A 25652-nucleotide genomic window follows, 5' to 3' on the forward strand; every position below is an offset into this window, starting at 1 on the left:
GGTGTCGAACGAGTATTTGTTCCTCTCGGACAGCCACGTCGGGGTTTTCCAGACTTCCAAAGCTGGCGACCGTCTAGCGTACTCGACGCTGGAGCTCGACGCCGGGAGCGACGACAAGGCTGACCTCATCATCGATTCGACGACGACGTACCAAGAGATCATCGGCTTCGGAGGCGCCTTCACCGATGCTGCAGCGATCAACGTGTACTTGATGAACACGGATGTCCAGCAGCTGATCGTGGACGCGTACTTCTCCGACACGGGGTTGCAGTACACGCTGGGTCGTATTCCTATCGCGTCCACTGACTTCTCCGAGTACGTGTATTCGTACAATCCCTCGGTCGATGACTTTGAGATGACCAATTTCAGCATCGACGTGGACAAGGGCCCGCTCTCGAACAAGTTGAGCTTGATTCAGCGAGCGCTGAATGAAACAATTGCAGCTAGTCGAAACCTCACACTATTTGCATCGTCATGGGCGCCCCTGTTTGGATGACCACGGGCAATACAACACTCAATTGCGAGATGAACGGCTACCCCGGAGGCGAGTACTGGGAAGCATTGGCGCTGTACTACTCGAAATTCATCGACGCGTACGAGGCGGAGGGCGTTCCGATATGGGGCCTGACAACCCAGAACGAACCTACGAAGCAAGAGCTCGCCACGAAGTTCTGGCAGAGTCTTCGGTTCAACACAACTACAGAACGCGACTTCATCAAGACAGACTTGGGTCCGCTGATGAAGGCAAGCCACCCAAACTTGAATATTATCATCCTGGACGACCAAAAGGACCTGCTTCTCGATTGGAATGCCTCGCTGCTGGATGAGGAGGCACGAAACTACGTGTCAGGTGTCGGTGTTCACTGGTATAAAAACCTGGATTTTGCCTTCGGCACATCCGGTGACTTCGACGACCTGGTAACCTTTCACAACGAGTATCCTGACGTCTTTATTCTCGCGACCGAGGCATGCGAAGGCTCACTGGTCAAGGGTCTTGGGACGGGGGTGGGCACTGATCTGTTTGACTACAACAACATCACGTGGCAGCGCGGAGAGAACTACGCACGTGACATCATCAACGACCTGGCCAGCTTTGCCAGTGGCTGGACGGACTGGAACCTCGTTCTCATTACGACTGGGGGTCCAAACTGGGCGGACAACCAGGTCGACGCACCGATCCTTGTGGATGAAGAGGGCGGCGCTGAATTTTACAAGCAGCCGATGTATTATGTCATGGGCCACTTTTCCAAGTTCCTCGTCCCAGGATCACGGCACGTCCAGCTGAATGTGAGCAGCAGCGCCAGCTCATCATTGGAGAACGTTGACCGGGTGGCATTTTTGACGCCGGAGGACCAACTTGTCGTCGTGCTATCAAACCGCGACACTACCGAGAAGAGTATCCGTATTAGCCTCCGGGTCGAAGAGCACGCGGCCACGGTGGTACTTCCAGCGAACACCGTGCAGACCGTGCTTTTTCCTGCCCTCGGAAGCGGTCTTGGATCAACAGGATCCAAGACCAGCGAAGGATCGTCCACTGGCCGGACAAGCAGTAGCAGCGTGAGCTCGGGAGCTTCCTCGACACCGACCATGACCTCTGCAGCAGCGCTAATACTTAGCGTACTTGTAGCTATACACTGGTAATTGAGCACTTGCATGAATCAACTTTGAAGACCCAAGGACCACACATTTGGTGGCGGCATCAAGAAACGTGCACAATTAGCGATTGTTGATTTGGTAGCTGGCTCAACTCAAAGTTGAACTCACTGCACTATAACTTCAAGTGACCCTCAGCACATTTTCACACGCCATGCATTTCGCTACGCGTCGACAGCAGCAGCTTTTAGGCGATGCATGTACTGTATAAGCGCCAATGATCCGACGGCGACAGATTCAGGAGAAGCCAACACCAAGATGTACACTGCAAAAGGCAGGACAGGGAACTGTACATGTATAAGCGAAGCCGACTATCTGAAGAGACACAATACGACCATCGAGAGCAGGCTTGCACAGTTTTCACAAGTGCTGCTTCCGTCAGCGAATAACAATTTACAAACCTGGTGGTACCAACTTATCGTTTAAGCGAAGCGGAGGAACTTCGAAGCAGCAAACTTGTAGTGTGATTCGTTTCAGATAATCCTTGCTAGGTGTGCCTTCCAATCTCTCTGCTTGTTTCCGAGCCTAAAAGCTATGGGCAGCCAAGAACTGAAGCGCTCAAACGAATCAATAAGATACGCTGATTTCGGGAGGCAAGCTGCTTGTAACATATGATACCATATTACAGAATATGTAACGTTTAAGACATTTGTTATAGTACTTAGTTCATTCAATAATTGCATGTGATTTGTGGTCCAGTTCAAACGAGCGGCCATTTCGCAATTTGAGGCCAAGCCGACACCTCTTCTCCTCTGCCGTTCATCATGCACGCTGTGTCCTCGTACTTGGCCATCGCCTTCGCCGTCGCTGCCGCGGTCGTCTCCCCCGCCTCCGCGCACCGGATGCACCACTCGCACGCCATGCGCGGCCTGCAGATGAACATGGACATGAGCGGAATGGACATGTCGTCGATGAGCATGGACATGACGTCGTCCTCGACCACCTCGGCCTCAACGGCGGGCTCCGTCTCCACGGAGGAGTACACGTGCCCAGTGTGCGGAATGAGCACCAAGGATAGCGGGTATGACAATTTATATTCGTGGCAGTCAAGACCCGAAACAGTGTTGTATTTTACTGACATGTTGGCGCCTGTAGGTATGACAACCTGTCACACATTGGTTTCAAGAACGGCCAAATCATCTACACGTGTGGTATGGCGGCCCGCTCCTTCGACGACTATGACTTCAAGGTGACGGACACCTCGTACCTGGCCGCCAACGTGGCCGAGTTCATCGTCAACTCCACGGACGCCACCACCTACGCCGAGTGCTCGGAGTCGTGCGACGAGTGCGCGGACGGCATCAAGGACCCCGTCACGGGCGACGATGTCACCACGTCCAACTACCAGTACGTGTGCCTGAAGAACGGCCAGAAGATCTACTTCGCGTCTGTGGCCAGCAAGAACGAGTACCTGAACAACGTCACCTCGGAGCCGCGCTACCTCGTGGACAGCATTATCTGCGAGAGCGAGACGTGCTCGGACGCCGAGAACATCACCGTGCTCAGCGCAGCGGCCCAGGCCTTTGTGCCGGACCTCTCCGCGTCCAGCCGCAGTGGTTCCACCACTGCCAGCGGATCCACCACTGCCAGCGGCTCGAGTGCCGCCGTGTCGGTGAACTCACCTGCCAGCCTGACCTTTGTGGTGGCGAGTGTATTGGCTGCGTTGGCTGCGATGGCTTAAGTCACCGGCGCGTGAGTGAAAAACGTATGAGCAGGTGCTGCAGCATCCTGAAAGCAACGACAACCTGGCGGTATCTGTTTAATTTTGCTGTAGACTTCCAATACAGAGCCACAATTAGATTGATGAACTCCTTGATCCACCGTCAGGGATTACTTGATGGCCTGAGCAAGTTGAGCGGCGCTCAACAGCGGGATGGCCAAGATGGGGTCATTCAAGCAGGTCAGTTTCTTGAACAAAACGTGAGTAATCTAGACTGTATCGCAACTTCAAACGATTCTAGGGATCCAAACTATCGGGATGACCAAGCAAATCGTTCACAAGACAGACGGCGAAGGCCAACCCACGCTCAGGCTGCGCGTGCGCGGTGCAGCTTCACCTTGAGAGTGACATCAGCGGCCGTCTATGCGAAAGTTGCTGTTATCCATAGAGCGTAGGGCATGTCTTTGAGCTGTTCGAGCTTAATACTGTTCTTGTACTGCTGCCGTCTTCAGATGCTCTGATGGTTTTTCACTTTCGAAAACACCGACGGCCCCCCAAGTCTCTGCCAAGCAACCATGCTCACACCGTGCCTGCTCGCCACCTTTGCCGGCGTGCTACTCGCCTCGCACCAAGTCGCAGCTACTTGCAGCAACTGGTCCACGCGCTACCAGACCAACCTGGAAGGAGTCTGCGTCTGCAATGCCACCCAGTGCGACACCGTCTCCAACAGCTACACAAGTCTCACCACCGGCCAAGTGGGCGTCTACACGACCTCCAAGGCCGGCGACCGCTTCGCCTACAAGGTGGTGAGCGTCGACTCGACGGCGGTGAGCAGCCCCACGTACTCCATCGACGTGTCGACGCAGTACCAGACCATGATCGGCTTCGGCGGCGCCTTCACGGATGCGGCGGCTATCAACGTGTACAAGTTGTCGTCGACGCTGCAGCAAATGGTGCTGGACCAGTACTTCTCGGAGACGGGTCTGCAGTACAATCTGGGTCGCGTGCCGATCGGGTCCACGGATTTCTCCACGAGCGTGTACTCGTACAACGACGTGGTGGACGACTTCGAGATGGAGCACTTCTCGATCGCCGTGGACAAGTCGTCGTCTTCACACAAGATCGATCTCATCCAGCGTGCTCTGAAAGCCTCATCGCGTGATGTCAAGCTGTTCGCATCGTCGTGGGCTCCCCCCGCGTGGATGACGACGAAGAATACGACCATTAACTGCTCATTGAAAGGCAACCCTGGCGAGGAGTACTGGGAGGCGCTGGCGCTGTATTACTCCAAGTTCTTCGACGCGTACTCTGATGAAGGTATCGATTTCTGGGCGATGACAGTGCAAAACGAGCCCTCCAGCTCTATCCTCCAGACATCGGAGTGGCAGTCACTGCGTTTGACGACTGAGCAAGAGCGCGACTTCGTGAAGCTGGATTTGGGCCCGATGATGGCCAAGAATCATCCCGACCTGAAAATCATCGCAGGAGACGACCAGAAGTCTGGCATCTTGGATCGGCTTGCGCCGTTCGAAGACGCGGACGCCCTGAAGTACATCAGTGGCCTTGGTGTGCACTGGTATCGTGATTTGGATTTTTTCCTTGCTAGTGCTGGGGCGACTTCGACAAATTGCTGTCCTTTATCAGAAGTACCCAAGTGTGTTCATGCTCGCAACCGAAGCGTGTGAAGGCTATTTGCCGAGTTGGCTGGGCACGGGATCTGGGGTGTCACTTACGGACTCTGATAAGAGCTGGTCGCGTGCTGAGAACTACGGTCACGATATTATCGAAGACATCAATAACTATGTTGCTGGCTGGACCGACTGGAATCTCGCACTCGACACCACGGGTGGACCGAACTGGGCGAAAAACTACGTGGACGCGCCAATTCTGGTCGACGAGAAAAATGGGGCGGAGTTCTACAAGCAACCGATGTTCTACATCATGGGCCACTTCTCGAAGTTCGTCCCTGCTGGCTCAAAGCGTATTGAGTTTCCGAAGACGAGCACGCTGAGTAGTTTTCACCGATGTGCGTTTGTGACGCCAGACAACCGAGTGGTGATCCAGTTCATGAACCGCGATAGTTCAGCGGTGACGGTGAGTGTGAAGCAAACGGACTCGAAGACGTTCACGCTTTCGCTTCCGGCGCACTCGATGCAAACTGTGATTTTGCCGGCATCGACTACCACAAAGATCCTTTAAGGCACTGCTGCCGGCAGGCTTTATTGATTTATTGGCCTCTTCATGAGACATGATCAACGTGTTAGTCTCGCGGGCACCGTCTAAGTGCAATAACAGAGTCCGAATGAGGCGTGAATTTCCACTTGTACGATCGCGCATTTAAGTTGCCTTTCACCAACCAAATCCAAACTGCAACGAGCCACTGTGATCACCACGATGGGCCACCAGGGGGACTCCACTCGTGATCAATAGCCACTATATACATGTAGGTAACACGATGTGTCCTTCCGTTCAACGCGTCTGCTTCCTTCGCGCACTCTTTGGGTTAACGCCTAGATCTATGGGGCCCGGCCCCGACTCGCGAGTCTCGTTGAAGTGCTTCTATGAGCGCAAACCAAAAACGGGTCAATCGGTCAGCACTGTGTCACTCTCGTTGTAAGTAACGCGCGACTGGAATGGCGACTGGCGAGTCCGAGCAAAGCAATTGAGCCTTGCTTGTGACTCGCAGGCGCAGACGACGGCCGCCGTGCCTCATCGTGGCCATCCCAAGAGACCAGGTCAGATCAACGAAGACTCCCTCTCCTCCGATATCCATCCTGGTAGCCGTGGGAGAGCAGGACACCGACTGAGACGTAGCACGAGTAGTTTAGTCCAGCGATTCCAAGCACAGACAGCACTTTCCAAAACGCCACCGACATCGCAAGTGCGCCTAGTAAAGCTCACCACCACGATGCTCACACCGTGCCTGCTCGCCACCTTTGCCGGCGTGCTACTCGCCTCGCACCAAGTCGCAGCTACTTGCAGCAACTGGTCCACGCGCTACCAGACCAACCTGGAAGGAGTCTGCGTCTGCAATGCCACCCAGTGCGACACCGTCTCCAACAGCTACACAAGTCTCACCACCGGCCAAGTGGGCGTCTACACGACCTCCAAGGCCGGCGACCGCTTCGCCTACAAGGTGGTGAGCGTCGACTCGACGGCGGTGAGCAGCCCCACGTACTCCATCGACGTGTCGACGCAGTACCAGACCATGATCGGCTTCGGCGGCGCCTTCACGGATGCGGCGGCTATCAACGTGTACAAGTTGTCGTCGACGCTGCAGCAAATGGTGCTGGACCAGTACTTCTCGGAGACGGGTCTGCAGTACAATCTGGGTCGCGTGCCGATCGGGTCCACGGATTTCTCCACGAGCGTGTACTCGTACAACGACGTGGTGGACGACTTCGAGATGGAGCACTTCTCGATCGCCGTGGACAAGTCGTCGTCTTCACACAAGATCGATCTCATCCAGCGTGCTCTGAAAGCCTCATCGCGTGATGTCAAGCTGTTCGCATCGTCGTGGGCTCCCCGCGTGGATGACGACGAAGAATACGACCATTAACTGCTCATTGAAAGGCAACCCTGGCGAGGAGTACTGGGAGGCGCTGGCGCTGTATTACTCCAAGTTCTTCGACGCGTACTCTGATGAAGGTATCGATTTCTGGGCGATGACAGTGCAAAACGAGCCCTCCAGCTCTATCCTCCAGACATCGGAGTGGCAGTCACTGCGTTTGACGACTGAGCAAGAGCGCGACTTCGTGAAGCTGGATTTGGGCCCGATGATGGCCAAGAATCATCCCGACCTGAAAATCATCGCAGGAGACGACCAGAAGTCTGGCATCTTGGATCGGCTTGCGCCGTTCGAAGACGCAGACGCCCTGAAGTACATCAGTGGCCTTGGTGTGCACTGGTATCGTGATTTGGACTTCTTTTCTTCAGCTTAGGTGGGGACTTTGACAAACTGCTCTCGTTTTACGAAGATTATCCGGACATCTTCATGCTCGCGACGGAGGCTTGTGAAGGCTACCTGCCGAGTTGGTTGGGGACGGGGTCTGGTGTTTCGCTTACGGACTCCGATAAGAGCTGGTCGCGTGCTGAGAACTACGGCCATGACATCATTGAAGACCTGAACAACTACGTCGCTGGCTGGACTGACTGGAACTTGGCCCTCGACACGTCGGGTGGACCGAACTGGGCAGAGAACTACGTAGACGCGCCGATTCTGGTTGACGAGGAGAACGGTACTGAGTTCTACAAGCAACCGATGTTCTACATCATGGGCCACTTCTCGAAGTTCATCCCGGCAGGATCAAAGCGTATCGAGTTCCCGAAGACGAAGACGCTGAGTAGCTTCCATCGCTGCGCGTTTGTGACGCCGGACAACCAAATCGTGATCCAGTTCATGAACCGCGATAGTTCAGCGGTGACGGTGAGTGTGAAGCAAACGGACTCGAAGACGTTTACGCTGTCGCTCCCGGCGCACTCGATGCAAACTGTGATCTTGCCAGCGTCTGATGACACTACGATCTTGTAAGTATCTGCAGATTTAAGTGACACGTAAATTGATGCGGATAAGGAGTAATAGCCATTTTTCATGGCGGTAGCTGAATGTATGAATTCCTACATGTACGAAAAATAAGGTTACAGTGAATCTGCGGGCTGGAAAGCCTCGTACAATGAGCTCTCCGCGTTCCCGTCTACTAGTACATACCGGTAATATGTTATCATCCAGATTATGCAAAGCACCGTGTAGTTCTTCGGGCATCACCATAGGTACATGTAGTGGTCTCGTGATATGTGTACCCTCCAGACTCTGGTCACGCCAGTCGCCGACTAGCAGTCGTCCCATTTTCAAGTGCTGCAGCTCCGTATCGCATTCTCCAGTTGCAGCTGATGCCAGATGACGGAAAACACTCATGATCTGCTGCTCGATAAAGTATCGCTGACCTTGTGCTTACTATTGAAATGTTCAAAGTTTTGGCTTCGTACAAGTTGACGGTCCCCATCGAAAAGCTATCCTGGCAGATGGCAAGAGCTGTGTTTGTGGAGCGAATATGGGACGTGCAGTGCAGAGCACTTTCGAACTTGCTGCCAATTCCGCGGGAGCCTCGATTGCATTTCCAGTCTGGTAACACCATGAAAGTTCTGTCTCCTGTAGCTGTCCTCGCCTCGAGCCTACTCCTCGCCCCCTACGGAGCGTCAGCAGCGTGTTCTAGCTATTCGTCGCTGTATGAGGACGTGCTGGAGGGCGTCTGCGTGTGCAACGAGACCCAGTGCGACTCCATCGTCAATGACTACACGAAGCTCAAGGAGGGAGAGGTGGGCGTCTACACAACGTCCAAGGCCGGCGCCCGCCTAACGTACACGGTGGAAAAGTCGACGTCTCGTCCGTGGACGAACCGACCTTCTCCATCGACGTCACCACGCAGTACCAGACGATGCTGGGCTTCGGCGGTGCCTTCACGGACGCGGCGGCCATCAACCTGTACAAACTGTCGTCCAAGTTGCAGAAAATCGCCTTGGACCAGTACTTCTCCGAAACAGGTCTGCAGTACAACATGGCTCGTGTGCCCATCGGCTCCACCGATTTCTCCACGAGAACCTACACGTACAATGAGAAGGTAGACGATTTTCAGATGGCCAACTTCACCATCGCGTCCGACAAGGCGCCCTACTCGAACAAGATCGACATGATCCAGCGTGTTCTCAACATGACCGACATGAAGCTGTTTGCGTCCTCGTGGGCACCTCCGCTTTGGATGACGAACGGAAACTCGGTCGTCGACTGTACTATGAAGGGCAAACCCGGTGGCAAGTATTGGAGGCGCTGGCGCTGTACTACTCCAAGTTCTTCGACGCCTACAAGGAAGAAGGAATCAACTTCTGGGGCATGACCGTCCAAAACGAACCCGAGAAACCCCCTCTTGCTGTGTCCCAGTGGGAGACGCTGCGTATGACTGCCGAGGAAGAGAGGGACTTCATTAAACTGAACCTTGGACCGATGATGGCCAAGAACCACCCCGACCTGAAGATCATGGCAAACGACGACCAGAAGCCCGGCCTCTTGAAGCGTTCGGCACCGTTTGATGACCCGGAGGCGAAGAAGTACATTAGCGGTCTTGCCTTCCACTGGTACCAGAACCTTGACTTTATCCTGCCGGGAGCTGGAAACTTCAAGAACCTCGAAAAGTTCTCAGAGAAGTATCCGGACATGTTCATGATCGGAACGGAAGCGTGCGAAGGTTTCCTGCCGTTAATCATCGGTACGGGTAAGGGACCCGCTCTCGACAATTCGAAGAAGGCTTGGAAGCGCGCTCAGAACTACGCGCGTGACATCATTGAGAACAGCAACAACAACGCTGCCGGTTGGGTCGACTGGAACCTGTTCCTGGACACGGATGGTGGCCCCAACTGGGCGAAGAACATGGTGGACGCTCCGATTCTTGTCGATGAACAAAATGGCGCTGAGTTCTACAAGCAACCAATGTATTACATCATGGGCCATTTCTCCAAGTTCGTGCCGCCGGGATCGAAGCGCATTGAGTTCCCAAAGACGGAGACTCTAAGTGACTTCCACCGCTGTGCGTTCGTTACGCCGGACAACCAAATCGTGATGCAGTTCTTGAACCGCGATAGCTCAGCGGTCAGGATCAGTGTGAAACAGACGGACTCGAAGACGTTCACGCTGACGCTGCCAGCCAACTCGATGCAGACGGTGATCCTGCCTGCCTCGGAGGATACCAAAATCCTGTAGACTTATTAACTGCGTTTGACATCGAAATGTGTGTTCTTCGAAATAAAATAGCCTACACCATTCTGCTGTTGGTAGAGTTCTCCATCAATGATGATCATGACAATGAGGTTTTTGCACCGAAAATGTCCGCTCCCGCGCTTGTACTGTACATGTAGTAAGCTCCTTCTGCGCCACTCGCTCAAAAGCTACCGTCTTAAAATGGATACTTATCTAAATCTATCGTGGTTGCAATGGATACTTAGAGTACATCGGTTCGAGGCACACAATTTGAACTCCGGGGATCGATGTCATTAAAGCTCTCTAATAAGCGAGCCCCCCCCCCCCCCCCCCCCCCGCCCGCCAAAACCCAAGACCCAGCAGTGGTCTGCCTAGCAAGCGTAGGCGACGCGTGCGAGATGCAGTGAGTTTAGTGTTCTGACCAAGCAAGTATTTCGGGATTTTAGGATTGTGCGCAGCGGGACAGTTTAAAGGACCTTGCCGTAAAGGTGACGCCCCTCCTATCTAATCGCAAACACGGTGGGTAGGTATTGATAAACACTGCTGCAAACACGGTAGGTTTTGATAAATCTTCATTTTAAAGCTCTGCACAATAGCTTGAGCAACATTTGTAGCTATAGCTATGGTGTGGTGGCATTTGTCGCACACACTGAGTTGATAAGAGCGTGCTCAAGCGCAATCCTACGAGGTAATACTTCTTAAAATGTATTACATATTAATACACCCTGTAAATAAAATTAGTACATGTATTATTACTGCTGAAGTTCACCCTTTGTCTTTTCTTGCACGACACCTGGAACTGAGCAATACTGAAGCCAGGCCGACTGGGACAACCCCAGGTTGGGATTCCCAATAAGACAGGCTTGCAAATTTACAGAGTACAGTACCCCACTCACTTGGTGGGGCTACACTGTATAGCTTCCTCGCGGTGCGATGCAACGTCTTGTAGCACTTGCTGCGGCAGTGAGCGCAGTGACTCTGGCGTTCTCACCGTACCGAGTTCTTGCCGCGTGCTCCAGTTGGTCGTCGTTGTACCAGGACAATTTGATGGCACTTGCGTCTGCAACGAAACACAATGTGATTCGGTCTCCAACGCTTATCTGGAGCTTATTGCTGGGCACGTAGGCGTCTACACTACGTCTCAGACCGGAGCACGACTCCAGTACAAGGGGATAAAAGTTGATGCTAGTCCGGTGAGCAGCCCTACCTTCTCTATCGATGTCTCGACGCAGTATCAGAGTATAATTGGATTCGGAGCAGCCTTCACAGATTCAGCGGCCATCAACGTGTACAAACTCTCGCCGAAACTCCAAAATATTCTTTTGGACCAGTGAGAAAGGGCTGCAGTACAACCTCGGTCGAGTGCCGATTGGGTCACATGACTTTTCCACGAACATTTACTCGTACAATGATAGGGAGGGTGATCTTGCCATGGAAAACTTCTCCATCGAGGTGGATAAAGCTCCGAATTCACACAAAATTGAGCTAATCCAACGCGTGCTGAAGATGACGTCGCGCGATATCAAACTTTTGCGTCTTCGTGGGCGCCCCCTGCATGGATGACGAAGGAGAACTCTACTATGAACTGACACATGAAAGGTGACCCTGGGGACAAAACTGGAAGGCATTGGCACTTTACTATTCCAAATTCTTTGATGAATACAAGAAGGAGGGAATCGACTTTGAGCGATGACAGTCCAGAATGAGCCCGAGAAGCCTCTTCTCGCGTTCGCAAAGTGGCGAACCTTGCGTATAACCCCCGAAGAAGAACGAGACTTTATCAAATTCGACCTCGGGCCGATGATGGCGAAGAACCATCCCAGCGTGAAGATTATCGCTAATGATGACCAAAAGCCGAGTATCCTTAGTCGCTTAGCGCCGCTCGAGGACCCCGATTCGCTTCAGTATATTAGCGGAGTCGCTGTACACTGGTATCGGAACGTCGATTTTGTCTTTTGGATGGGTGGGCATTTTGACGACCTTGAAGAATTCCACGACTCGTATCCAAACCTGTTCATACTCCAACCGAAGAATGTGAAGGGTACATGCCAAATCTGTTGGGTACCGGCAAAGGGCCTTCACTCAGAGATGCCGACAAAAGTTGGACTCGAGGTGAAAACTATGGTCGAGATATCGTCGGAGACTTAAACAGCTACGCAGCTGGGTGGACAAACTGGACATGGTGCTGGACACTCATGGCGGGCCGAATTGGTCCAAGAATTTTGTCGATCTCCCATTCTCGTCGACGCCAAGAACGGTGCTGAGTTTTACAAGCAGCTTTCATGGGGCATTTCTCTAAGTTCGTGCCAGCGGGTTCTCGACGCATCAAAATGTCTCTAACCGAGGACGAGGACAGTGACTTGAAGACTTGTGCGTTTGTGACTCCTGAAAGTCAGGTTGTCATCCAATTTTTGAATCGTAAGGGCTCGGAAGAAGTGGTGAGTGTAGAGCAGCCTGACTCCAACACCTTCACGGTCACGGTGCCGGCGCACTCTATCGTGACTGCGATCTTACCGCCGTCCAAGAGCTCCACCATAGCTTCAACATGAAAATGCACCTAAATAGTAGCCCCCGCTTCGCATTAGAAGATTCGTCGCTGCTGGCGATCGCAGTTTGACGTCTCTTCACCGTAGAAGTCGCCATGGCCCGCCTGGAGACCAAGCCGCTGCTGCCCCTGGGCAACAATCACTCTCTGCATTGCGGCGAGTCGTACGCTCAGCGTTTGCTGTCCATCCCGCGCGAAGTGATCCCGATGTCTTTGTTCGCCTTTGGGGGCCCGCCGGCACATCTCGCGCTCGCCCACGACCGATTCGTGTGTACGTGCATATAGACATCGACGAGCCTCCTCACGGCAGGACACAGTAACAAGAACATGCTACTGCGGTTGTATACTGTGCAATGTATATATGCAGACAAGCAGAAATGGCTGACGGACGAGAGGTTCCTCGAGGTGCTGTCCATCGCCTCAGCCATTCCCGGACCGTCGTCGACGATGGTGAGACCTCATCTATAATTTTGAACTCTATACGGAGCTGACACTATGCAATTCTTTGCTGCAGACGATTGCTGCCATGGGCCTCTTCCGCGCTGGGCCATTGGGCGGGTTGCTCGCGCTCTTCTTCTGGGTTTTGCCTGGCTGGATCGCCCTGACAGTGGCAGGTTTTGGGGCCAAGTCGTATCTACAAGGTACCTGTACGATGAGCGAGGGTGTCAAGAATGGAAATGATACTGACTTCGTCTATTCTGTCAGATGGCTTTCCAGTGTGGCTGACTGGCTTGGCCCCGGCCGCTGTGTCGATTGTCGTGATCGCGGCGGTCCGACTGTGGCAAAAAGCCTGCGAAGACGACTCGGTCAAGAACTTTGTCGCTTCGGTGTCTGCATGCGTGATTTTAGCTACTCAAGGGATGTCGTCGCTGATCTTTCCTGGAGTTATGGCGGCGGGCGGACTTACTATCTTGTTATCGACAATGTGTGGCTACTCGCAATCTCCAATTTCCAATGATCGCGTCGTTTCTACATGTAATCACCTGGAGAGGTAAGTGCAGTGCACAAATGGATGTCGAGATGATTGATTGAATTATCTTTGCTCACGTGCAGGCAAATTGGCATTCACCCATTTGCCGGAGTTCTGATCGTGCTCTCCTGGCTGGTGATTTTGGTGCTGCTCGAAGTGTACCACCCTCAGGATGGCGGGGAGCACTCTCTTCTCTCATTGTTCTATACGTTTTACTGGATTGGATCCATTATCTTTGGTGGCGGCCAAGTGATGCTCCCCATGTTGCTGAACGACATCGTAATGGCTGGCTGGGTTTCGAAGGAGCAGTTTTTGATTGGCCTCGCTTTAGTGCAATCTCTACCGGGACCATTGTTCAACATCTCGGCGTATCTCGGGGCGCTTGTCTATGGTATTCCCGGAGCGATCGTCGCAAGTACAGGCTTATTTGGTCCTGGCATCGTCCTCTTCTTCGGATTGCTACCACTTTGGGAACGCGTCCGCAACAATAACAGCTTGAAGATCTTCCTGTCTGGAGTGAACGCGTCGGCGACAGGCCTAATTGTGGCCTCCTTCTTCTTGTTGTGGGACAAAGCAGTGCATTCAAACGCGAGCGCAGCGGTGGGGCTTGCTACAGCGTTAATGGTGGGTGTTTTCCGCGTGCCAACGTCGATGGCGATCATTGTAGGAGCCATCTTGGGATTTCTTCTCTCCTGTGAGGTATTTGATCTCGGTCAGAAAGATTTCTGCAGTTGAAATGATGCTCGTAAATCCAGTCGCGCCGCTATACATTCTAAAAACGGGAACCCGTCGTGTCCATTCCAGCATCGAAACATCCGAATTCGCGGCAGAGGACACCATGACATTAAACCATTGAACTCTAAGTCCAACACATAGTATTTCAGTAATGCATTTCCTTCATGTAGTCTGTGGAACGAAGGAGGCGAACAAATGCAGGCTCCGAATATTCCGTACCTAGACCTCTCATAGATATCAATACGCATTGTGCGCTCGATGATTCTCTTGATAATAGTTTTGGACAACATGGAGGGCGCATAGGTGTATCCGCTTCCAGCTGGAAGTGATGAAGACAAAGTCTGTTCCACCTTCTTCCTCAGACCGGGCTGGTGTCAATTAGGTAGTGGGTACACGACAGTATCCAGGAGGTTTACTTGATTTGCACATTTTCAATCTGACCGCCAACTCGACAAGCTATCCACATCACCATGAAGTTCCTCGCCATCGCTCTTCCCTTGAGTCTTATCGGCAGGGTAAAAGCGTGGTGGAAGCCAACCCCAGGCACATCCTACCAGATTCAGCTCAGCGGCTCGCTAGATCTCTCCTACGACGTCGACATGTACGACATCGATATGTTCGACACCCCGAACGCCACCATCGCCGAGCTGCAGCAACGAGGCATCAAGGTGATCTGCTACTTCAGCGCCGGCACGTACGAGGACTGGCGGACCGACAAGGACCGCTACAGCTCCGATATCATCGGTACACGGCTTGACGAGTGGAAAGGAGAGAGCTGGGTGGACATCCGCAGCTCCAAGCTGCGCGAGATCGCCGCGGACCGCATGAAGCTGGCCCGGGCCAAGGGCTGCGACGGCGTCGACCCAGACAACGTGGACGGCGCCTTCAACGACAACGGATTCGACCTCACCGCGAACGACCAGCTGGACTTCAACAAGTTCTTGGCCACGACAGCGCACGGGCTCAACCTCACCGTCGGTCTCAAGAACGACCTGGATCAGATCGACGCTTTGGTGTCGAGCTTCGACTTTTCGGTTAACGAGCAGTGCGTGCAGTACGACGAGTGTGACACGTTGGTGCCGTTCATCAAGCAGGACAAGCCAGTGTTCGGCATCGAGTACTCGGGCGACAAGGCTACTGCATGTGCTACAGCGAACTCACTAAACTTCGACACGCTGTTCAAGACGTTGAGTTTGCAGAGCGAGCGTTATAGTTGTCGAGATAGGTCGGGGGACTCAAGTCTGACTTCCGAAATTTCGGACGCTGACTCGGGATCGGATGAATCTATGGGTGAAGAGGGAGCAAGTGGCAGTTCTGGTAGCAGTTTGGGCTCGGCCTACTCAGCTAGCTTGCCTCAAGTTATTATATGGGTTGTGTGTGTTGCCGCATTGCTGTTCGAGAACTAGGGATGCTACAAACTCATGGTAAAGCAAAAGCAAAATATCAGGCAAAAACATTTATGATCGAGAAATGAATGACAAAGCTAGTACAATACAAGTACGTAGTGACTCAGACGTCATTTTCTTTTCTGCAATTCCAATCAACGAGCGAGTGCCAGTGTTGCAAAAGTTGAGACCATCAAGCTCACGAGAGGCCCTCCAAACCCAGAGGTTGCCGCAGATTTTGTCACGGAGCGCGAACCAGCGCCGGCGCCAGTACCAGTGCCACTACCCGAGTTGATTTCATCTAAATGCAGAGACCCATCAGACTTCTGGGCAGGGATATTTGGACACTGGTATCTGGCGCCAGCCTTCGTCGGGCAGGCTTCGCTGCTAGAAGAATCGCCTGCCCAAGTGAAACCACTCAAGACTGGAGAGCCCTTGGGGCACATCGACGTTTTCGAGTGGTTTGCTGGCACCTTATAGTTGACCAATGTAGGCTCACTCGACCCATCGTATGAGGCGTACGCCTCCGCCAAAAACTTAAAATTCGGGAACCGTTCGTACGTGCAGTTGGTGCCCGAGTCCGTGCAATCCTCCGGAGAAAAGTAGCCCAGACCGTAGTTCTGTGGGCCGTACGTCTTGAACGGGTAGGCGGACGTGGCCATGGAATTTGCGTTCTCCGTTGAGTACTCGAAGGCAATGCCGCCAGCGAAGTAGTCGCTGTACTCCGGCAGATTCATGAACGCGGCGTCGTGGAACGTGCGCTGGGCCTCGTAGCCGTCCACCGTGGGGAACGACGGGCTGACGCATCCGAACTCGGTGAGCACGACGGGGATGGAGTAGTCGTAACTCTTGAAGCTGTCGCGCAGCATGTTGAAGCCCGTGGCTTTCGTGGGGTCCGATATGTCGTCGCACTGCACGTACGTGTTGATGCCGTACCACTGCGCGGTCTCGAGCTCGTCGCTCTCATCGGTGCGGCAGTTGTAGTACAGCGCGTTATCGTCTCGGTCCGTGTCGGCCACAACGAGACCCACAGGCACCTGGCGCAGGCTCGAACACGACTGCAAGAAGGCGCGCATGTCCCGGATGAACTTCTTCTGGCACGGCGCGTTCCACGTCCAGGGATTGCCTCCCGTACGGTGGTTGACCTCGTTGCCTCCGCTGAAGGCCATGACGTTGTCGTAGCGCGCGAACTGCTTGATAATCTTCTCGCCGCGGGACTTGTAGGACGCGGGGTAGCAAGCGGGCGCGGCGTCGGCCGTGATCTCACAGCCCTCGCGGTCGGAACCGAGATCGACGACGACGTAGATCCCCTCAGCCTGCAGCGCGCACATGAACGCGGAGTGATCGACGTCTGGGTCGACGGAGTAGAGTCGGATGACATTGGCGTTGAGTGCCGTGAATTGCGGCAGGTCTCGATTCCAGATGTGTTTGAAGTCCTCGGAGAAGAGATCGAGGTTGTTTACGTTGAGGGGTCCGGTGTTGGGTCTGGGGTAGTAGTTAACGCCGCGGACGGCGAAGTAGTCGCCAGTGACGGAGTCGAAGAAGCGGTTCCCCTTGATCACAAGAGGGTGGAACGTGTCGTTGTGCCCCGCATCATTGCCATCAACAGCTTGACTGCCACTACTGTTGCTGCTGCTGCTGCTGCTGCCGATAGTTTTGGGCTGGCCCGGGATAGCAGAAGGTTTTGATGTGGAACCGTGGGAGGGGAGGGTAGAGGTAACTCCAGATTCTGGGATGGCCTCCGGAGGCGGAGTGGCGGCGAGGATGGTTAGCTCAGGACGAGTAGGCGCCACACTGTTGAGGATGACCGCAGTGATGGTAGCTGCAAGCCACCATGAATTGATGATCCTGACCATTTGAAGTCGAATTGCTCAGATGGAGACGGGTAGTTCACTGGAAATTGGAGAATGGTGCCTAGGATCCAAGTTCCTGCCGGGCATCCGTTTTTATCGTTTCCACCGAGCGCTCGCCCATTAGTGAGATTGAGTGGGTCATCTGAACAGTACACTACACTGTTGAAAACGCAGGACAGGTGACCAAGCTCACAAGCTCATACCGCATTGAGATTCTGTGTGTATGTCAGAAGAAAGCGTCGCGACACATCGCATGTCGAGAAACTACCCGAACTACTACGTAGTATTGGGCTCGAGAAAACGTGATTGTATTTTTGGTGCGCTGCTCGATCCAGCACCCTTCTGCGTGCGAGATGCCTCGGTGAAGTCCTCGGTTTCGTTAGGCAACGAACGACACATAGAATGGGTCGTACTTCCGACTGCAAATGCTCCGGAACAATCTCTTGGTAATAGGGCTCTCCAACGCATCTCGGTACAATCCTTGATACTTCATCACTTCTTCCTCTGTTGGATTCGTCACTTTTGGTATAGCGATTGAAACGGAGTACAAAGGTATGGCACGAGGGCAGATTACAGCAAGACATCCAAACCACCTGTGTCTAGAATGACCGAAGGCGAGAACGTACATCATTTGCCAGAGTAAGTAGTTTAAACTTCCGCAGCATCGAGCCCTTGCAGTTTGGTGCTACATCCATTCGCGAATACGAAAGTAGAAGTGAGGTCCGCAATTACCATGATAAAGACGTTAAGCCATCTGGAAGTAAAGATCACTTTCACAGAATACAACGACTTTGCGCGTGGACGCACTGTTTTGACTCAGTTGCATTCAATGAAAATGGACATCCTTTTAGATACATGTACGAGCTCTCTGCGAACATACGACGAAGCTCCAAAAGGTGTTTTTGACGAATTATTTTGTATAAGGATTTCGGTAAATATTTTCCGGAAAGGTTGTACCAAGAGCACGCCAGTGAACGCTACTTCTTCAGCGCGTGGCTTACTTTCGTTGGCTGGGTGTACGATTGATTTTAACGAGTATGCGCATTCGCACACTCGCGTAAAATCAAAACGGCTATTACGTAGTCAGCTTTTTTTTCTCGCTTTAGATCCGCTGCTCCCGTGTTGGCGGGATTTAGGTTGGGGAATTGGATTCATTGATGCGAGCTTCCGCTTGCTTAGCGCATCTATCATCTTAAATCGCTCCGCGACCGTCGTACTTAGAGGTACAGCGGGTACGTCAGATATCCTAACGAGATACTAGGCAAAGGTATGCCTTATGTTTCTCTTGGTTTCATGGTTCGAGATAAGCTTTTGATTCCCATCCAGGAACAAACAACACTACTGTTAACAGGCACAACTGGATCGTCCGCCTAACATTGCGTATAGAAACCCCACTCGTCCTTGTATCTGACAAAATGGCAGGAAAACAACGCTTTTTTAGGTACCTACGCCACAAGACTATTATACTACAAAATCGTTTAGGGGATACTACCGCGACTTCCAGGGCACAGCCTACTTAGACCACACCACACATTTGCGGGCACGCTTTCGCTCACAAGCAGCATGACGAATCCCATGAGCAGGGAAGATCTACCACAGCCCCAGATAATCGGTGAATGTGAATAGAAATGAACCCGTCAAGTGGGTGATTCACAGCCGTCACAAAGAGACACTCGCTAGGTTTGCATCGAACCGCGCGCGATCGTCTTTGTCATGGACTAACATGCGCTTACCCGTTTCAACTTCAGTGTCATCAGCGGAGTTTGATTCTGCCTGGATCACTATGCAGTTAAGCGGCACTCGTCCCATTATGGGATGGTTCCGCACATGAAGAACCATGCTTCATCGTTCCCTGGGATCCTACATCCTTCACCACCGCTAGAAAGTGATGCCCTCATGGTCTTGTCGACAAGCTCACTGTCCAAGTCGACATCTCCCATACCTACCTACGGCATCACCCCCCCCCAAACCATGGTTCATGCTGCCACGACATTTTTCACTATAACATCTCTACAACTGCTAACCGCTTCGATCGGTTCCGCCGCCAGTCCACTTGTCATCAAAGGGAACCGCTTCTTCGACTCCGTCACTGGCGACTACTTCGCCGTCCGCGGCGTTAACTACTACCCCAGACCCAACACCGGACCCCTCAACGTAAACAACCTCGATCTCTTCTCCGAGGACTTCAAACACATATGGAATCGAGACCTGCCGCAATTCACGGCACTCAACGCCAATGTCATCCGACTCTACTCCGTCGACCCAGACGTCGATCACTCCGCGTTCATGTGCGCGCTGCAGGCTGAGGGGATCTACGTCGTCGTCGATCTCGGTTCCGACTGCGAGGGCTGTGAAATCACGGCCGACGCCGCGCCCGCTTGTTACCCCGCGTCCTACAAGTCCCGCGGCGAGAAGATTATCAAGCAGTTCGCGCGCTACGACAACGTCATGGCCTTCAGCGGAGGCAACGAGGTCAACCACCGTACGGGAGGCAATCCCTGGACGTGGAACGCGCCGTGCCAGAAGAAGTTCATCCGGGACATGCGCGCCTTCTTGCAGTCGTGCTCGAGCCTGCGCCAGGTGCCTGTGGGTCTCGTTGTGGCCGACACGGACCGAGACGATAACGCGCTGTACTACAACTGCCGCACCGATGAGAGCGACGAGCTCGAGACCGCGCAGTGGTACGGCATCAACACGTACGTGCAGTGCGACGACATATCGGACCCCACGAAAGCCACGGGCTTCAACATGCTGCGCGACAGCTTCAAGAGTTACGACTACTCCATCCCCGTCGTGCTCACCGAGTTCGGATGCGTCAGCCCGTCGTTCCCCACGGTGGACGGCTACGAGGCCCAGCGCACGTTCCACGACGCCGCGTTCATGAATCTGCCGGAGTACAGCGACTACTTCGCTGGCGGCATTGCCTTCGAGTACTCAACGGAGAACGCAAATTCCATGGCCACGTCCGCCTACCCGTTCAAGACGTACGGCCCACAGAACTACGGTCTGGGCTACTTTTCTCCGGAGGATTGCACGGACTCGGGCACCAACTGCACGTACGAACGGTTCCCGAATTTTAATTTCTTGGCGGAGGCGTACGCCTCATACGATGGGTCGAGTGAGCCTACATTGGGCAACTACGAGGTGCCAGCAAACCACGCAGAAACGTCAGTATGCCCCGCCGGCTCACCGGATCTTCGCAACTTCCAGTGGGAGAGCGATGGCTCGTTGAGTGAGTTATGCCCAACTGTCGCAGACAGCCTTTTCCAATGTACACCTACGATGGCTGTGTGAGCTATAACGAACGCACCGTTAGTGTTGAGTGCAATGCTTGCAGTGGATACAAACAGTGAAGCCCCAACAAGCGCTACGTTGGACACTACGTCCCAACCACCAGCGACTCAATCTCCAGATGTGCCAATTTCGATCTCGCAAGCGCCAGTAGTCACGAACGCAAACCACAACGGTTGTGGAATTCGGTAGAACGCGCTTTTCAATGCATTCCTCAGAGAAAACAAATGAAACCGAGTTCAATTGATTTAGTTGCTGCCGTCGCTTGGTTGGCTAAAGTAATAGATCTGGTTTTCTCAGCTCATAGGCGACCTGGGCTGCGGCTGGGCGCTGAGATGGATCGATGCTCATGCAACGTCTTGCAAGAGCTTCAAGGTTGCGAGGACACGTGGGAGACATTGTGACGAGCAATTTTCCAGAAGATACGCCTTGCAGAATAGCCATGTCATTCAGTGGAGCTCCAGTGCCGCTGGTTTTGGCATCTGCGAATGGTAGTTGGTGTGTATCCAGCTCCGAGAGAATGATGCCAAAAGAGTAGACATCCACAGCTTCTGTATAGTTTTCTTCCCCACGAGCAATCTCTGGGGCAAGCCAGCGGGCGGTGCCTACACCCGCGGTCATATCATTCTGTCGTTTGGTAGCTGAAACCCCGAAGTCTCCAAGTTTCGCGCCCTTCTTGGAATCGAGCAAGATGTTTCGGGACTTGAGATCGCGATGAATAATCACGGGGCTTAAGGAATGCAGATACACAATGGCATCAATTGTATCCAGTGCATATTGAAGTTTCAGACCCTCCTGCCACGGAAGGCGCTTGGGGGGTTTCTTGTCCAGCAGCGTGCGTAGGTCCCCACCATCCATATATTCAATGACCGCAAGCATATCCACCAGCTTGGTCCACGCAACACCAACAAACTGGATAATCTTCGGATGCTCCAGCCACGCCATCAGCTTTATTTCACGCAAAAAGTCTTCGCTGGTTGCCATAGATACCTGCTCTTGAATCAACCGCTTCACAGCTACTCGCGCATTGCGATATTGGCCAATCCACACCTCGCCGAAGGCCCTTGGGCAATCTTTTTGACAAACACTACGCTGTCGTAATCGATACGCCATGTCACCAGCACAGGATCGTTGGATGGGAACAATTTATCAACCGCCTCCATCTCCTTTTGATAGCTGGCACGAGCTGCCTGGTCGAAAACAGAGGAGTGTCTTCGTGAATACCTTCACGGTATCGATTCTTCTGCCAACGGCCAATATAATCGTAGACTGCACGGGCGACGCCGCCTACAACACCAAGCGAAATTAAAGCTATCACCCCTGCAATCATACCAATGACCACCATGACAACGATTGCTGCGATGATGTACTTCTTCGTTGTGTTGCTCGGAATTGGCAAGGCAGAATAACCACCCCACCGTAGCCATTGAGTTGCAGGTTCTTGTGCCTTATCTGCACCATGATCCTCATCACAATCGCAGGATCTTCAGCTGCAGCGATATCCAAACGGCACACACCTTTTCCTTGCAGGTAAACCAAAGATCCCGTCGAGCACGAAGACACATCTGCGAATCCAGCCTGAAAGTCTGATAGGCCCGCAAAAAAATCATATTGCGCCGCCGACATTGCCGCTATCTCAAACCCATTGCTGGCAATGCGGAAACTGTCCAATTGGGGCGATGCAAAGACTGAATTGGGGAAATCCGTCAAGCTGTTCGCCGATAGATCACTAATAAAATAAGGGGTCAGACGGGTTGTAACACTAGATAATCGGACTGTGTCAACGTACAGCATCGCCAGCACGGGGAAAGAGACGTTGTAAGCATTGAGAGCGTTGTGCGACGCATTTCTACAAGTAACACAGTATGGCGTTTGGTCAGTCCGTAGCAGAGATATTCCAAGGAAAAACAACAGTACCGTAGCCTTACAGCTTCGTAATGGTTGTAGAAGCTGCAAATGCACCACCAAATAGTTCCAGTTCATTTTCGGCCAGATTTCTGCCATATCCACGACATTGCACCACCTCGTCAGTCCTTCCTCAACAACAAGATATACATAGTGGAGATCCAACTCAATGGAAGGTCGCACAGTTCTCTCAAGCTCTCCAGTGCGCGAACTTCCTCCGGAATGGCACCCAACTTGCACTTGACCAAATTCCTATTACAACGAAAGCACAATTTATAGTAAGGGGGCCAATCCAGTATGCTGTCGTCCACGGATCGAGTATGCTGTCGTACAGTTTCTGGATCGAGTGCGGCAGGTTGAGACTCGCGACGTCGCTCAGATCCCAATTCTCCAATGTACTGCAGCCATTACAGCATAGTGCAAGTCGCCAGGGATGATTATTAGTGATCGCTGCCCTACGAATTCAATTCATGAGCAGCCCCACGCACACATCCGTGAAGACGTCGCCCGGCTGGAACAGCGTCTCCGGGTGCTCTGGCGCGCCTCCGTCGCCCTTGTAGCTGTACGAGTCGCCGTGGACGACGGGGTGGTGGAAGAAGAAGGCTCGCGTCGGGCCCAGGGCCACCGCCAGCGCCGCCGCCAAGAGCCTCGCCGCGGAACTCCCCATCGCTCGCTCGGAAGATAATTCGGAGTGACGTCCTTGCACCTTAAGTACGAGTGTACATATAACACACAAGTTGAAGATTAATCACAACGGTTTTGTGCCTTTTGCAGGATGGCAGCACTGCGTTACGGAGACGTGGGGCTCGAGGAGCGGACGCTGCTGCTCACGGAGCGTCTGGCAGCTCTGGACCAGGTGAAGGAGTGGAAGCAGCTGGTCAAGATGGAGCTGGCCCAGCCCGAGTATGCGGTGGACCAAGTGCAGAGTCTGCAGAACCCGCTCATGTACCTCCTGCTGGAGAAGATGGGGCTGCTGGGGCTGCTCAAGCGCACGGTGATCGATCTGCACTGCGACGCGATGCAGTCGGTGGCCGCGGCATCGAAGAAGCAGGCGAAGGTCGCAGCGGAGGACAGTCGACTGCTGCCCGGGACTCGGTCGACGAACGGCTGCAGTCTCGACGTCGTTCGAGCAGCTCGAGAGAACTGGGAACGGATCACGAGCGACGAGATGCTGAGGGTCGCGAAGGAGCTCGGACGACCGCTGGTAGCTCCTAAAGCAGCTGCGCCATCGTCAGGCGCCGAGGCAGCAGCACGAGACGACGGACAGATACCCGAAGCCGAGGGCGCCAAGCCCGCGAAAGCCAACAAAGTTCTGGCTGCAAGCTTCCTCTATGATGGGTACGCTCTGCCAGTCGTGTTGAAGGACAATATGCAAGTGTTGATGCGTGCTTTGACACTATGGATAGCAATGACCTGCTTCGGTCGCTGCAAGCGATCGAGCCTTCCAACCGAGTCCGCGAACCAACAGAATCAGCCACAGACGCATGGGGTACGTCCTGATTTTTCTTCCTCCTACTAAAGTTTCAGGATTCATACGTCATTGTATTACTGGTACAGGTTCCATCCAACTACAGCTCTATTCGCCCCCTTTCCCCGAGTACCGCCGCTTATTCTCTGAGCTAGCGCCAGGATGTGGGCAAATGGGACTGGACGAGCATTTCAGAGAAGCGCTTTTCTAGCAGAAAGAATCGCGTCGGTGACCTCGTATTAGCGCACCAAAGCGTATCAATGGCGCGCCAGTACTCCAAGACAGGGTGTCCTGTCAGCTTGCGACCTCAGGTAAGACAATCCCCACATGAACGCCGACGAGCAAAAGTAGAATAACATCTAACGTGTTCACCGCTGCCATCAGATCTGGCGCCAGGTTCTTTCGGTACCTGCCACCGCGGAGGACCGGAGCTACTTTGAACATCTGAAAAGACAAGCCGCTGAGTGGACGTACCTCACGGATGACATGTATTTGCTCGATCTTCAGCAGACAATCGACAGTTCTGATTACTTCGTTTTCCAAGATCACCTCGAGAACGTGCTCATGGCTTTCACACGTGATACTTATGTTAAGCGGCATGCATTACAAGTCAATGGAGCTGTGCATTGTTCCCTTGCTGAACCAGGCATCGCAACAACAGAGCTCCAGCACGATGAAACCGTGGATGTCGACACGAACAGCTGCATACCCCAATGGAGTTCTACCTTTCAGTGGCCTCGTCATGTACATGGCACCTCTTGCATATCTTTACGCAGATCCCGTCGAAATCTACTTCGTCTTTCGTGAGTTGTATGCACGGTACTGGAGCAAGCTCAACGCTATCCGGACCGAACGAGGAACAATCCTACATCTCCTGCAAGTTGTTTGAAGATCTTGTTGTGCGCTCCAGCCCCGCCACAGTTTTTCACCTCATAAATATTGGCCTCAAGCCACTGGACATAGCATTCCCTTAGTGCATCGATGCTTATAACCGGACATTGTGACCAAAACCAAGTACTCCTGCTCTGGGACCGTGTGATTGGCTACGACTCGCTAGAACTTGTCGCCATTTTCGCCGCCGCGCTTTTCCACTTCCGCGCAAGTGAGCTAGAGTCTATTAGCTCGCGCGAAGAAGCCGACGAACTATTTGCCGAGCTCATAGATATCCCAGTAGTGACTTTGTTGCAGGAGTATCTATTTGGCCTTTCGTAAGCGTTGGTCAGCTTTACTCGGGTAGGAACGCCTGGTCGACGTGTCGAATGACAGTTAGCATCGCTTTCTTGAAAGCTTCATAGCAACTATACGACGGAAGGCGTAATATATCTGGTTTGTGCTCCATCGTAGGATACATAGTATCGGAATCGACAGCATTACCACTATCAAGATGCGATAGTAATGCGGGCAGACTCGCCTTCAGACCGAAAAAAACGTTCGTTCGG

The 25652-nt window shown here is 53.1% G+C and overlaps 13 protein-coding genes across 16 annotated transcripts; 11 read left to right on the plus strand and 2 right to left on the minus strand.

Annotated features, from left to right (window-relative positions):
- Window positions 1-88: 88 nt before the first annotated feature.
- Window positions 89-496, plus strand: IUM83_07021 (putative glucosylceramidase; the record flags this gene model as incomplete). Its single annotated transcript, XM_067931277.1, has 1 exon — window positions 89-496. One exon carries the CDS (start codon window positions 89-91, stop codon window positions 494-496), a length of 408 nt encoding a protein of 135 aa, XP_067787022.1.
- A 29-nt stretch (window positions 497-525) lies between these two features.
- Window positions 526-1641, plus strand: IUM83_07022 (Glycosyl hydrolase; the record flags this gene model as incomplete). The annotated part of the gene is made up of 1 exon (XM_067931278.1): window positions 526-1641. One exon carries the CDS (start codon window positions 526-528, stop codon window positions 1639-1641), a length of 1116 nt encoding a protein of 371 aa, XP_067787024.1.
- An 872-nt stretch (window positions 1642-2513) lies between these two features.
- IUM83_07023 (putative glucosylceramidase 3) lies at window positions 2514-3334 on the plus strand (the record flags this gene model as incomplete). Its single annotated transcript, XM_067931279.1, has 2 exons — window positions 2514-2674; window positions 2749-3334. 2 exons carry the CDS (start codon window positions 2514-2516, stop codon window positions 3332-3334), a joined length of 747 nt encoding a protein of 248 aa, XP_067787061.1.
- A 554-nt stretch (window positions 3335-3888) lies between these two features.
- Window positions 3889-4998, plus strand: IUM83_07024 (putative glucosylceramidase 3; the record flags this gene model as incomplete). Its single annotated transcript, XM_067931280.1, has 1 exon — window positions 3889-4998. The coding sequence occupies one exon, from the start codon at window positions 3889-3891 to the stop codon at window positions 4996-4998; it is 1110 nt and encodes a 369-aa protein (XP_067787026.1).
- A 116-nt stretch (window positions 4999-5114) lies between these two features.
- On the plus strand, window positions 5115-5512 carry IUM83_07025 (putative glycoside hydrolase family 30 protein beta-glucosidase/xylosidase; the record flags this gene model as incomplete). The annotated part of the gene is made up of 2 exons (XM_067931281.1): window positions 5115-5159; window positions 5237-5512. 2 exons carry the CDS (start codon window positions 5115-5117, stop codon window positions 5510-5512), a joined length of 321 nt encoding a protein of 106 aa, XP_067787025.1.
- Window positions 5513-6221: 709 nt separating this feature from the next.
- Window positions 6222-7844, plus strand: IUM83_07026 (putative glycoside hydrolase family 30 protein beta-glucosidase/xylosidase; the record flags this gene model as incomplete). 4 transcript variants are annotated; one of them, XM_067931284.1, is made up of 3 exons in its annotated part: window positions 6522-6804; window positions 6887-7193; window positions 7250-7844. In XM_067931284.1, the coding sequence occupies 3 exons, from the start codon at window positions 6522-6524 to the stop codon at window positions 7842-7844; spliced, it is 1185 nt and encodes a 394-aa protein (XP_067787029.1). The 4 variants fall into 4 exon arrangements, with proteins under 4 accessions (XP_067787028.1, XP_067787029.1, XP_067787030.1 ...); XM_067931283.1 differs by having other exon boundaries at window positions 6887-7254; XM_067931285.1 differs by lacking the exon at window positions 6522-6804 and having other exon boundaries at window positions 6979-7193.
- Window positions 7845-8748: 904 nt separating this feature from the next.
- Window positions 8749-10064, plus strand: IUM83_07027 (glucosylceramidase; the record flags this gene model as incomplete). The annotated part of the gene is made up of 2 exons (XM_067931286.1): window positions 8749-9010; window positions 9109-10064. 2 exons carry the CDS (start codon window positions 8749-8751, stop codon window positions 10062-10064), a joined length of 1218 nt encoding a protein of 405 aa, XP_067787060.1.
- Window positions 10065-12702: 2638 nt separating this feature from the next.
- IUM83_07028 (chromate transporter) lies at window positions 12703-13694 on the plus strand (the record flags this gene model as incomplete). The annotated part of the gene is made up of 5 exons (XM_067931287.1): window positions 12703-12877; window positions 12974-13056; window positions 13121-13247; window positions 13312-13581; window positions 13660-13694. 5 exons carry the CDS (start codon window positions 12703-12705, stop codon window positions 13692-13694), a joined length of 690 nt encoding a protein of 229 aa, XP_067787093.1.
- Window positions 13695-14781: 1087 nt separating this feature from the next.
- On the plus strand, window positions 14782-15717 carry IUM83_07029 (endo alpha-1,4 polygalactosaminidase; the record flags this gene model as incomplete). Its single annotated transcript, XM_067931288.1, has 1 exon — window positions 14782-15717. One exon carries the CDS (start codon window positions 14782-14784, stop codon window positions 15715-15717), a length of 936 nt encoding a protein of 311 aa, XP_067787092.1.
- Window positions 15718-16114: 397 nt separating this feature from the next.
- Window positions 16115-17552, minus strand: IUM83_07030 (putative glycoside hydrolase; the record flags this gene model as incomplete). The annotated part of the gene is made up of 2 exons (XM_067931289.1): window positions 16115-16120; window positions 16215-17552. 2 exons carry the CDS (start codon window positions 17550-17552, stop codon window positions 16115-16117), a joined length of 1344 nt encoding a protein of 447 aa, XP_067787187.1.
- Window positions 17553-19520: 1968 nt separating this feature from the next.
- On the plus strand, window positions 19521-20871 carry IUM83_07031 (putative glycoside hydrolase; the record flags this gene model as incomplete). The annotated part of the gene is made up of 2 exons (XM_067931290.1): window positions 19521-20648; window positions 20866-20871. The coding sequence occupies 2 exons, from the start codon at window positions 19521-19523 to the stop codon at window positions 20869-20871; spliced, it is 1134 nt and encodes a 377-aa protein (XP_067787138.1).
- Window positions 20872-22166: 1295 nt separating this feature from the next.
- Window positions 22167-23412, minus strand: IUM83_07032 (TKL protein kinase; the record flags this gene model as incomplete). The annotated part of the gene is made up of 6 exons (XM_067931291.1): window positions 22167-22569; window positions 22630-22689; window positions 22769-22837; window positions 22929-22997; window positions 23078-23143; window positions 23234-23412. The coding sequence occupies 6 exons, from the start codon at window positions 23410-23412 to the stop codon at window positions 22167-22169; spliced, it is 846 nt and encodes a 281-aa protein (XP_067787185.1).
- Window positions 23413-23520: 108 nt separating this feature from the next.
- On the plus strand, window positions 23521-24424 carry IUM83_07033 (TBC1 domain family member 19; the record flags this gene model as incomplete). The annotated part of the gene is made up of 3 exons (XM_067931292.1): window positions 23521-24083; window positions 24152-24234; window positions 24303-24424. The coding sequence occupies 3 exons, from the start codon at window positions 23521-23523 to the stop codon at window positions 24422-24424; spliced, it is 768 nt and encodes a 255-aa protein (XP_067787186.1).
- Window positions 24425-25652: the final 1228 nt, after the last annotated feature.

This window comes from Phytophthora cinnamomi (assembly GCF_018691715.1).
Source record: "Phytophthora cinnamomi strain GKB4 chromosome Unknown Contig62, whole genome shotgun sequence".
NCBI lineage: Eukaryota > Oomycota > Peronosporomycetes > Peronosporales > Peronosporaceae > Phytophthora > Phytophthora cinnamomi.